The sequence below is a fragment of the Haliaeetus leucocephalus genome, unplaced genomic scaffold, assembly GCF_000737465.1.
Source record: "Haliaeetus leucocephalus isolate CR32 unplaced genomic scaffold, Haliaeetus_leucocephalus-4.0 Scaffold536, whole genome shotgun sequence".
NCBI classification, from domain to species: Eukaryota; Metazoa; Chordata; class Aves; order Accipitriformes; family Accipitridae; genus Haliaeetus; species Haliaeetus leucocephalus.
The window spans coordinates 4,716,486-4,729,218 of NW_010972972.1; the positions used below are offsets into that span (position 1 = coordinate 4,716,486).

Sequence of the window (12,733 nt, forward strand, 5' to 3'; positions counted from 1 at the left end):
GTGAGTTCCAGCAATGGTGGTAAAACAAACTGGGGGAGATGGGAATTTAATAAAGATAGAATCATAGAATCATTTAGGTTGGAAAAGACCTTTAAGATCATGGAGTCCAACCATTAACCTAGAGCTGCCAAGTCCACCATTAAACCATGTCCCTAAGCATCACATCTACACGTCTTTTCAACACCTCCAGGGATGGCAACTCCACCACTTCCCTGGGCAGCCTGTTCCAATGCTTGACAACCCTTTTGGTGAAGAAATTTTTCCTAATGTCCTAATATCTATTCTAAACCTCCCCAGGCGCAACTTGAGGCCATTTCCTCCTGTCCTATCGCTTGTTATTTGGGAGAAGAGACCGATCTCCACCTTTGTCCTTTTTGTGCATGGACTGTTAATGGCATTTCTGAATTACCGAAAAATCCACATGGATCTAGATGCACAGCCACATTTTCATTATGTCCCCTTGCAAACTCCATCTCTCTGCTCTTCATCCCAACTTTCAAATGATGTTGGATGGCTGTAGCAGGACAGTTGGTTATCTTTCTTTTCTTTCTTGCTCCCTAGTTATGCTGTGGCAATAGATAAAAATGGCATTTTTGATTCCAGCTGACAATGTTGCTGAAAAAACACTTACCAACTTTATTTAGAGCCGGACTTCTACACTTGGTGTGTTTGGCATCCTTCTCCAGGAAGCCCCCAGTGTAGATCTCCTCTCATCCTGTGCTCATTACAGCCCTACCTGGAAGGATCCATCCATCAGCATCAAACTCTACGTAGAAGAGCACCACACAGCTACATGCCTGCATGCTTTGAAGCATTTTTCCTTGTCGGTATGAAGCAGTGGGGAATTCGCAGTGTGTGTGCAGTACAGTGATCCAGCTGTTTTGCTTTCTGTTCCCAGCTTACAGAATTCATGTCAGCCAAAGTACAGTGGATACGCTTCGGAGTCTAAATGAAGGCTATGAAATCGTACCTAGGGGAAAAACAGAACTGAAGGTAAGAAGGCCAGGGCTGTGTGAAATGCTTCGCAGGGGAATCTCCTTGCTTAAGGAATTTTCATATGGAGCTCTTGTTTGGCCTTCATCCACCACTCTTCTGCCGGTTCCTTCCCAAATTTTTCCCATCAGTTGTTTCAGTACATGAGGTAATTACTGAAGGACCATAGGATCGAGCAATCACCTGTATGTGCTGGATCTAAGTATTTATTTAGGACTCTATTTAGTCCACCCTTGACAGAAGCTGCTACTTTTCACTGTGTCCAAATAAGACAACACCAAATAATTAAAAACATCACTTCCCCCCTTACATAGTCAATAGACAGAAGTAGGAGTTTTGCTTGCCTTAAACACCTTCAGTAAGAGGTCTGAATATGGCCCCAGGTCCCTTAACAATCTTTCATGACAAATGGAATCATCTCACCCAAGTGTATATGTCTGCAGGTGGAGATCTGGCGTAATTATTCCAGATTTAGTCAATGGAAAGAAACCTTTACATAGTGGAGATAAATTGGCACTTTAGGAAATTATTAACCTGACTTACTTTCAGGGTCCAGTTTATGTGAAGATGAATGTTGCCCTAGAAGTGTCTATTTTCCTCCACTTCTCCAGTCAAGGCTGACTGACTCTAATACAGATGCCTACAGTTCATCAGGTGCATCTCACCTTAAAAGCTAAATCATCAGTGGTGGGAGAGGAAGTTTTATTCTGATATTCAGCCCAGCAACAGTTGTAAAATCTCTCAATTAATGATGCTAGTGCTGCCAAGTAAGATGATTAGAGACCCTGTAGTCTCCCATTTCTGTTAAGCTGTGTAGTTTCAATGACCCAGCTCATGCGGGTCATTTGTAGGTGTCAGTTTGAGTAAGGTCTCTTCTTTTAGGATAGTAAAATTCAAACCATCCCTGAACCATTGTGAAGGAGAGCCCATGATTTCCAGCCATTGTCTGTCTCTGGATATATATGAAGCCCTCAGAAAGCCAGTGGGAAAATTACACATTGAACAGAGGGTGGTCTGAAAGCTGCTCTTTATCTGGATTTTTGTTTTTATTTTAGGGTAAAGGAGTAGAAGACACATATTGGCTAGTTGGCAAAAAAGGCTTTCTGAAGCCCTTACCTAAACCTCCTGAAATAAAGCCAGGGTAAGTGTGACTTCATCGCTGTTCAACACATTCATTAAAAGTCCTTGTTGGAGTTCACAGGCTGAATAGCTGCCCTTCCATGTTATCTGTTTGCAAAGTCTACATCATTTTCCTTAGGTGACTTAATTTTCAGGCAAAGTGCTGGGACTCAGAAGTGATGCAGTTTCTTCAACTCCTCTCCTTAATGATAGTTCCCAAGAAGTGGCATGGAAACTTGTTGCTTCCTGCCCTATAGTCCCTTGGAGACGGAGCACCAGGGATTTCCTTCCTGAATCTCCTTCCTACTCTCTGTGTGTATGGGAGACACACAGGTAGAGGCATTTTCAGCTCGCTGGTGTCATCAGTATATGGGCGATACTCAGATTTTTCTCTCTTTCCATCAAACTCCTGCAGGAAACACCAGCCTCATTCAGCATATAAACATGTTTCTTCCCTGTAGCACTGCCCATTCAAACAGAACAATAAGGAGGCTTTGTGTTGTAAAAATATGGCACCGTTAGGTAATTAAAGACTTAATGATGTTGCCTCCATACAAGCGGCGGTGAGCAACGATTGAGCACTTGAAATTCATTAAGCCATTTTGTAGCTCTGCAATGCCTGACTTTGCAAAGGGAGTACTCCCTGTTCAGCTGTCACATGCTGTATGCCTGGAAAGGATGTTGTTGGCAGGACATAAAAACCAGGAGTGGGATTTTTTTGACAAGAACAGTGTAGTCACCCACAATAAAGCTAGTCAACCTTGACTCCCTTTATAGTCAACAAAGAAATACATGCTCAGGGGTCTGATTCGACTGGCCTGCTTGGAAGTCTGCATTAGAAGATGAATTGCCCTTGCAAGATGCCTGGTTTTTTGACTGTAGAGAAGTCCTACAGTGACTAGCTCAGAGATTGATGTCTGACAGCAAACAAGGTCTGTTTTTATTTTGACTCTGACTTCCCCTGAGCAAGCTTGTTCTAAGTTTTGCCTCATTTGTTCTTAGTAAAATGAAGAAGGCTTTTATCTCTCTTTGCACATAATGGTAAACTACTTGGGCGGTTGCATATAGGGCAGTCCATGTGCTCAGGGCCCTCCTGGAGCCTTCTTGGAGTAGTATGAAATTAACAGTATTTTGGGCCATAATTTTTAAGTTATATGGGTGTCAATCAGGGTGGAAGATAGAAGGTTACTGGAACATAATTTTGAGGGACAATATTTCTTAGGCTTGGAGGCATTTTATTGTTAATACTTGATGGAAATGAGCTATTGAGTAATGTGTGTTGCTATCAATGTTGCATTATTCATGGGAGATACGAAACTTGGAGGAGCTTTGCCAGATTAGCAAGGTGGGCTGGCTTACCATGCAACCAAAGAAGTACCAAGACTTCTACCTTGAGAGAAGGTTCTTCTCATCCTGGTTTTACCGTCTAAAAGTCACGTGTTGGGCCTCTGTTGACTGTTGAGTTTCCTTCCATAATCCTCAAAAAGCCTGTCCTCCGGTCATGTGTGCCAAAGTCAGACTTATGCAGGCCCGAGGTGTTTCTAAACGTGGATTGTAAATGACAGAAAATACATCAGGTCCAGGGGGGACAGTAAGAGCGGGATCAGGGGATCTTGAGCATCCTTGTGCAACCTCAGAAGACTCCACCAGTAGCACTGCAAAGAGGAAGGTGATCTTCTGCTCTTGCCCCTGATCTTCACTGTCCCCTTGCAGTTTTTCTGTCCCCATAGAGCATCATACAGCAGTTAAATGAATGTGAAAGTAATCAGAGAAAAAAGCAAAATTATATGAAACTGAATCTGTCCCAGTGAAGGGTCAAAATGAAAGCTATGCCCCATAGAAGTCAAATGGCAGAAAGAAGTAACTGGAGGTTCAAGCAAAGCAAATATTTGGAGAACTTCCTCATGCACAGGCTGTGCTATTATCAGAGAGGTGTCAGACATGGCATCCTATTTTTCCGGTCTTATCTTGATGGTTCAATTTTATGTCAGTTCATGAGAGGCTGAAAATTGTTTTTCTGTTATGTCTATATGTTGGCCAATACAGCAGTTTGAAGACACTGCTTGATACACTTCCATAGGAATTTCCTCATCTGCAGGATTTGTGCTGAGGAAGGAGGTGCTGAACAAAGTCCTCTTTTACTCATCTTTTCACTCTGTCCTGAAGCAACTCATCTTCTGTTTAGGTCTTTCTTTTCCATGAGGTCTTGAACAACCCAGTCCCTCATATCTGGTGAGATCAGTGGGCAGCAGCAGATTTTCTCCTCCTATTCATAAGAGCAAGGGACACATTCGTCATCACTTGATTCCACACATTCCTCATCACTTAATTCCCTGTGGCTCATCGAAGGTAGCGACCTCCTCTGAGAGGTGTGCTGGAGAATTTCAGTCCATAGTTTGGCTTGCTGCCTGAGCTCTTGACTTAGACCGTTACAGGGAATCACACTCATTAAGTATTAAAGAACCAGGAAAGGGAATTTGCTTCCCTGACGTAATCTTCAGCTTCCATGTTTCTTACTGCTGTGACAAGTCATAGCCCATGAGATACGGAGTATTTCAGGCCTTCACTTGCAGTGCTTTGTGGAAAAGACAGCAGATAACATAAAAAAAGTGCTAACTTCCTATTATTTCCCATGACGTAAACCCCATCAGCCAATCAAAGCTGTAATCACAGTCCTTGGCAGGAGGATTTCTTGACATGTGAAGGCAATTTTCCAGCTCGGGTATGGAAAACCAGTCATGAGAAGATCTATGACCAAGTAGCTCATGGAGCTGTTCATAGATGTCTAGGGACAAATCAAGCTTGATCATCCTACTGTGCTTGCAGTAGTCTTGGCACCCCAGACCTGGAGAATGGTCCTTGACCTTTCAAAGGTGAGTTTATATGCAGGTTAGAAACCAAGCTTCAGCAAACTTAAAAATATGGAAGAATATTCAATTATGTGATTGCATTAATACTAATGGTCCAGTAAAATCCTGTGATAACAACCCGTTCTGGTATTGCTGAAATTGCTGAGACAATACATCTGATTGCCTAGTAAAAAATCTCAAGCCACCACCAAATGACTAACAAAGGAACAATTTGAATTTAATTGATATGCACCAACCTCTCTGTTTAATCCCAATTACAGACTTATTGGAGGCATTAGTTGGAACATTCTTATTGACTTTTATTGTCTGCACCAGGCTTTCATACATTTACAGTTGTGTAAGGACATTTAGATAAATGTACTTTACTCTTAAAACCCAGGTGCTGTGGGTGACATGGCTCACACAGGATACAAAGCATTTTAATTAAGAAGAAAGGTAGTTCAATGAAAAGACCTAATATGCTTCTTACCACCCCTACTTTCTTCAAACCATGCATAAAGTCAAATGAACTAAAAGGCTATTCTTAAAATTAACCTTATGTGAAGCTGCTCAGGGTCTGTGTATCTGTTTTCAGAAGTAAAAAGATTAGTGGAAATCAAGCAAGAAACCCTTCAACACGCTCTTTTTATGGGACAGGGTGGAGGTTCAGTAGTAGACCCAGGACACAGGGAAAGTGCAAGTTTAATGTCCAGATTGCAGTGCTGGCTCCTGCCCCAGAGAATTTTCCGTTTTGAAGGATAACCTCCTTTTTTCTGGGTTTGGTCAAACCTCAATTTTACCTGCTTTGCATTAATTTTGTATCACATAGAACAGGGCAGGCAGTTCAATAGGCTCCTTCATCCTTTCATTGCTCCAAGGCAAATTTCTACACATTTTCTGGCAGATGTTTGCCTTGTGATGAATATTATTTCTCCTTCTTCCTTGCAGCTTGTTAGGATTTGTATTGCTGCATCTCAGGATCTTGTGGGCTGGGGATCCATCATGTAATAGCCACAAAAGGCAAAGAAAAAAGCTCTCCACAAAAGCCTGATAGTGCCACTGGAAATAATAGCAGATTGGGGTGGACATAAGAGAAGGTGTCACAAAATGATAAGATAGCAAAACCAAGCATGCTGAGCAGTCGAGCAGCAGCCTACCTGTAGGATAGATATTTTTTTTGAGATTTCACAGTCAGGTAGGTTTAAAGGAAGGCTGTGAGGTTTCTTTGAGGGTACACCAGGAGACTAGTTTTGGGGCTGAAGATCAGCCATGGAAAAAGCAGAAAGCTGCTAATCTATAAGTGTGGGATATTAGAAGTTGGCATTCTGCGATGCTCTGGGACAGGCAGCACTTTGTCAGCACTGGTGGAGCACTCCTTTTGTCCAAAACAGCAGAAAAGATATGAGGTTATACAAATCTAGCAGATACAAGCCTGACCTGGACTAAATCACAGATGCATTTGGCAAAGCACTGAAAAAATATCTAGCACTAGGAAAAATTCAATAGCTAATGAAATTCAGAAAAAAACCCAAGAGCCAGGATCACATTCATTTGCAGTTCCAAGGAGATGAGTGACATACTCAGTCTTTTGACTTCCCAACTTTTACCATCCTGTTTCAGAAATCCTTTGCTCTGGTACTGAATACAGTGCTTTCAAGCAGCAGGAGCCCTCTATCCCAGGAGGGAGTTTTATCTAGAAACTTCCCCTTCCTAACATTATTTTATATTAGCTATAGAAAGTTAACTGGAGGGAAAAAAAAAAAGAATACAATTCAGCGAAGAAAGATACAGATCATAGGTTCTCTCAAGGGCTTTTAACCATGAACCCGGTGCCCAGGTAAAGAATGTATGAGAGTTTTGGATTTTTATCATCAGACCCAGATCTCTTCTCTTGTATGAAATCATGCAATAGCTCTTAAGTCCAGAAAGGCTGATAAATCATCGAGCCCACCACCATCCACAATGATAAATACAACCTGATATGAGAAATCACTAAAAACTGAAGATGCAGCCAGAGATAGGAGAGAGTTTGGGGGTCTCCCATGTACACATACATGAGGATCAACCCTGGAGAAAGCACTGAAATCCTTGTTTTAAAATGAAATGGGCGAGAAGCAGTGAAAGATGGTCAGAGAATCAATCTCTCAACACCAGATGAGAAATATCTTTTTACGAGCAAGGAAAAAGACACCCATTAAGACAACATGGCTTTTTCTTCTACCCAATACAAGGCTCTTATTGCTTTGCCTATGTTGAGGCATCCTGGCAGGATGGGAGATGATCCGTAGAGAGTCTCTGCTGTTGCTGTTGCTGCTGATGTGTCTTTCTGGAGGGATAAGCAAAAAGATTTCTGTTCAGGCTCCTATTTGAAGTTTTTCACCCAATGCACTTGAAAATCAGAAATAAAGGACCTTGTGGAGCAAACAGCATTGAAAAACTTTTGTTGTCCTTACATAGCTGGAATTACACAACAGCTTCACAACATTTCATAAATAAACTTTATATAACATATAACAGAGTTATTTGAGGAAATCAAAGCACCCTCTGGCTCATAGGTTTGATCACCCAGTGTCAGGACAGATGCTTTTTGCTTCACAATCAATGCTTTCTTTTCAAATTATTTCTGAACCTCTAACACAACAGCAAAATGAAGAGAAAAGAATACTCTGGTCATGGCTATGGCATAATGCAGGTGAGAAAGAAGAATTTTTTTCTGAAATCTGATTGAGGGGAGAAAGGGAATGAAAGCCAGTGACTCATCTCCCTTTGAACAAGGCTGTCTGACTTAGAATGTGGTTGCTCCAGCTGATATATTTAAACAAGCTCTTTTTGAGCAAGCTGAGGTTTCTGGGAGAATTGGCTGGAATACTAGATTAGAGAATTACTGCTGATAGCAAGGAACCCTAAATGCGGTGTTCAGAAAGGAAGCAAAATCAGGCAGTGGTATTGTTTGGCTGGAAGACGTGATTAAATGCATTACCTTTTCTCCCATGGATATTTCTGCAGATTTAGGGAAAGGTAGTTCTGACACCGTGCTCAGGACCTGGCTGGCTTTGTGGATCGTATTCTGGGGTATGGCCTCAGGCATGGCTGAGGTGTGCCCAGATGTGCCTGGATGTGCCCAGTAGTTTCTCCCGTCTCACCCAGACAGACTGGGAGGTGAAGTGGGAGGTGAAGGTCCCTTTGAAGGATGTTTTTTGCAGAGGGACAGAGAGAGCAACAACCAGCACCTCGACAGCAGGACAGGCTGTCTAGGGTAGGTCCTGGCTGCAGGGGTTCACCTGAGGGTGTTTCTCCCTGGATGTGCCCACACTTCCCTTGAGAAGAGAAGCAGAGGGAAACCCAGTGGCGAGTGATCTGAGCTGTCTGAACAGGAGTCAGCTTGTGCCTAGGAACATTTTTAGGGTGTTGCACCCGCTGCGTGGGCTGGCCAAGTGAGAGTTCTATCTGATCAGGGTACACGTCTCTCCCTCGTGCCGTCTAAACAGGCTTTCTTGCTACATAGCAGCCCAAAAGCTCTTATATGAACAACAGTGCTGAGGGACAAGAGGGAAGAGTACCGAGGACAAACCGTCTCAGAGCTGCTTTTAGCCTCCTCTGCTCCCCCGCCAACTGCTTCTACAAAGCTACCAGCCATTTAAAGTAAGAAAAACCGGAGTATGATGAAACATGGGTTAAAATAAAATAAACTGCCTCAGAAACGAGTAACCTCAGAGACAATCCTGACTGGTTTAAAGACAAAGGTGTGTGGGAAGCAGTCAATGAAAGGGGTCCAGGGCTGGCTGGAGCAGGACCACAGAGCTGAGATGTAACTGGCTGCCCAGGATACCTGCGTCTTGCAACAGGGTACACATTGCTCCAGCATATGGGTTTATGCAAAGCAGGGATAAGAGAAAGAGAAAGGAGAGCAGAGGAGACTATGTCTGCATCTGTATGACCTAGGTCTCGAGGCAATTTGAGTGGCAGTCGTTCTCACCAAAGGGTACGGAGTGGCCAAGCCATAAAGATGCTCTGTCTATGGGTCTGAGTTTTTCCCCCTGTAACTGGGAACTAGAAGTTGTGCTGGCTGCCTAAGGTTTGAGCCAGGGGCTTGTGTTTTCAGTGCTCAGAAAAAAATCATTGTAACACACCACATTCAGAAAAGAGAAGGCAAATTCCTTAACCATTCAGGGAGCTGGGGTGCAGGACCTTACAGTTTCTCCTGCTGGCTTTGGAAACAAAGTGGTGGGAAGAGATTCCCTTGGTAAAAGAACAGCTGACTTCAGACAGAGGGGTTTTGCGAGAGGTCGGGATGGAGGGTACAGAATCAGCCCTCTCCAGTTGCTCAGACATTACTGAGTTCAGGAGATGTGTCAGTGCTGTTTGCACTGGATCTTTTTTCTTGTTATTGTGCCCTGGGTGAAGGTTAAGTCGTTATCAAACAGTTACTTGATACTTGTGTGAGCAGTGTTTGGAGGTAGAGCTCAGGCAACCTGATACTGTGCTTGATCCCCGAATACCCTGGTCAGGTCTTCACCTTCTGTGGGTCACAACCTGCTGCACTATTGTGCAGAAATAAGCAGCAAACTCCTCCACTCCCCTGTGGATGAAGTCCTGCTGGGTGGACTCAAAGAACAAGCCCCTCACGCTTATCCATGTGTGGCTGAATTTTGCTACTGCTTGCATAAAGGGGCTGGAGACGAAGTATTCCTCTTCCCCCTCCAACTGGTAGGATTTAATCTTATTAAAAGTTATTTAGCATAGACACCTCCATCTGAGCTGGTCACTTTACACATCTTTTAGAGTCAATGCGGAGAAACAGGCACTTCTAGGTACATCTCTTCTGCCCCGCAGAGGACATCTACTTTGAGATAAAGCCCAAAGCTGTGCCTGTTTCTCTCCACTGCCTCAGAAGAGAGCCCAAGATATTTGGCTCAGATGGAGACATCTGTGTTGCAGATGATAGCTAAATTTCAGGGACATGAATCCCACTTGAGTTGTAGATTCCCAGAAGAAACCATTCCTCATTCAGCCCATCAGGATTATATCCTCCTGGCTTCCCTGTCCTTGGGACCCAGCCCTAAAGTCTCCAGCACTGATGGAGAGTTTATAGACAGGGATCAATGCTTCTATAAAAAGGAAAGATGTTCCCAGATCTGAGGATTTAGGTAAGGCATGGAAGGACAGCTTGGTTAGACGTTTCCATTTGTAGGACAGAATTGGCAAAAGAGCTGAAACTTGACTCCGATCTCCCTCGGGAAAGGCTGTTAAATTTGTACTAAGCTTTCAGGGAAAACTGGCTGCCTCTAGGGACAGTTAAATAGGATTTCCATTTGGAAATGTGCCCATAGCTTTGAGAGCTGGAAGTTTCTGAAAGCAAAGAAGACCAAAAGGCACTGAGGCAGGGCTGGACTAACTGAAGGCAAGATCTTCACAGCAGTTTTGTTGTGCTCTTCCCTTTAATGAATGAGGGGGAGAATCAGAGGAATAATGGAATAATTCTCCTGGGATTAATCTTTTCTAATAGATTCTGGATACAGACATGATTGATAGATATAATGTTTGTGTTTCTCAATCAATAAAGTCATTCCTCTCATCCTGGGAGAAGTGTCTAAGATGTGCCAAGAGCCCTCTGGATGTGCCTGGTTTTACAGATTGCAAAAGATGCCTGTCTCAGAGCAGGCACTTAATTTCAGGACACTTAAAATTAAAGTAGCTAACCTCACTCTTTGCAGTAAGTAAGTCGAGCCGAAGTAATTAAAGAGGGGAATAAATAAAATCAGAACCAGGCCCAATATTTGTTTTCCTTTTTTGCATCAGAAGACACTTACCTTTCACTCGGTCTCCGTTATGGTCTATTCTTTATTGCAGATGAAACTGAACTGGTTCTTTCTCTAATGGCCTACGTGTTCACTGCAGGTGTAGAGCTCATGGGTTACCCACGGAAGAAATTGCAGAGTTCAAAAGGAGGAAAGCTGAAAAACTCCTTGGCAAAAGGGCCTAGATCTGAGGTAGTAGCTGTAGGACAGTCCCAATGTAGCTCTGCTATTTAGTGTCTGCTTATGTGTTATTTGTCTGCACTTTGCTGGTTTTAGTGTCATGTCCTTTTTTTTTTTTTTGTCAAAAATATGTATTATTCTTTTAAAGTGTCTCATTCAAAGGTGCTCAGAAGAGCAGCAAAGCTGTCTAAAGATAGTAGTAACCTTGTTGGGCGATTTCCTACCAAATTTATGACCTATTATCACATTCGTTCCTGAAAGACATACAGTATTAATGTGTTTACCTGCAGTGGATTATCGATCCACTGGATGTCGATGTGCACTGTGCCAGGAAGAGCCCAGTACATGGTAAACACAGAGATAAAGCTGGAGTTCAAACCTGGAAGAATCCAAATTGCCTGTTGTTGCTTTCCTGTAATGTGTATCTCCTGCCTAGTGTAATTCCATGTCTCATGACAGGAAACAGGATGCAGCTCTGTTATTCATCACTATGGTACCTACTGGTACAAGAAAGAAATGTGGATTTAGGATGATTTGGTTGGAATTCAGAAGTTACATGGAGTATAACAGCATGACCTGAGCTGCCTGATCAAATAGGTGCTACAGGAGCAAGGCTGGCATATAAGCATGCACACCCACACATGCACATAGAGGGTCTGATGTCCCGTGAAAATGCTGTATGGTTGGTTTCATTAATATCTCTGAAAGCAGCAATAATGCTTCTGCTCAGTGCCTCTGAACTAACTTTTACTTAATTTCCATTTTCTTAGAAAAAGGCAGAGGTGGATGAAAGCCCAGAGTGCCTAGATATAGGCTGGTTACAAACCCCTAAGATACACCATATCAAGCTGATAGATTACTCTAAAGACTAAAGCTCCATCCAATTTTCTTACAAGGATAAAACACAGCAGACAACTTTTGGCTGTGTTCCTCTTTCCCAACCACAACTCTTAAAGATTCAGGGGCTGTTACTAGGCTGTTTTGTCTCCCTTAAGAGATTTTTAAATTTTTGTTTGAGGCTCTCCCTATTCTACAAGCTGGGCAGAAATTCTTCATTAAAATAAAAGATTTAAATATGGGACACACTGTGCAGAGACCTGCGTAAGCACTACCATATGTGAACACTCACTGCTAAACATAAGCTCCAAGGCACAGAAGACAGCCCTGTTGATCTACACCTATGAGCACAAGCTATTCCTCCAAGGCCAGAGACAAAGAAGATCCCTCTCTTTAGTTAGCGCTGCTTGAAAAAAACTGCACATATACTAATACAAAAACATTTAGTACTTATATCACCCACAGACATAGACTTCTGCACTGAAGCAAGGCTGATTAGCAGTACATTATAGAGAACAGAAGGTCCTCATTAGTCCACTTGGCTCAATTCATGGGAAATAGCAGAAAAATCAATAAGGCATTTATACCTGGAGCATTTCAACAGTCCTAGTTCAATCCTTCGTGTGTGCACGAAGCTTTCAATGGAGGCAATTATGTCCTCAACATCCACTTGTTCCCACATGCCCACTTGGTGATTTAGTGATGTTTCCAGCTAACCTATTTTAGACATATATGATGAAAGGGAATATGCCATAAATAACCTTGGTTCTCTTTGATAGCAATGAAGGAATGCTATACAAGGATTTCAGATGTAGTGGTCTATAGTCTAGTCACCCAGTTTACAGCCCCATTAGTCTGGGACTGTAAACTCTTAACAGTCTTACAAGGTCTTTGTTAGGATAAGATAGGGATCCCCATCTCGGAGTATTTGTATATTTTGGAGTATACATCTGGCCT

At 42.7% G+C, this 12,733-nt stretch overlaps 1 protein-coding gene across 1 annotated transcript in view; it reads left to right on the forward strand.

The window, feature by feature from the left end:
- The window catches only part of GUCY2F (guanylate cyclase 2F, retinal), a 46,400-nt gene that overhangs the window by 30,121 nt on the left and 3,546 nt on the right, over positions 1-12,733 (forward strand). The window contains exons 16-17 of the mRNA XM_010576748.1: positions 899-993; positions 2,049-2,134. Of these exons, the coding sequence (XP_010575050.1) occupies positions 899-993; positions 2,049-2,134 (181 nt within the window). The remainder of the gene's footprint in view (positions 1-898; positions 994-2,048; positions 2,135-12,733) is intronic.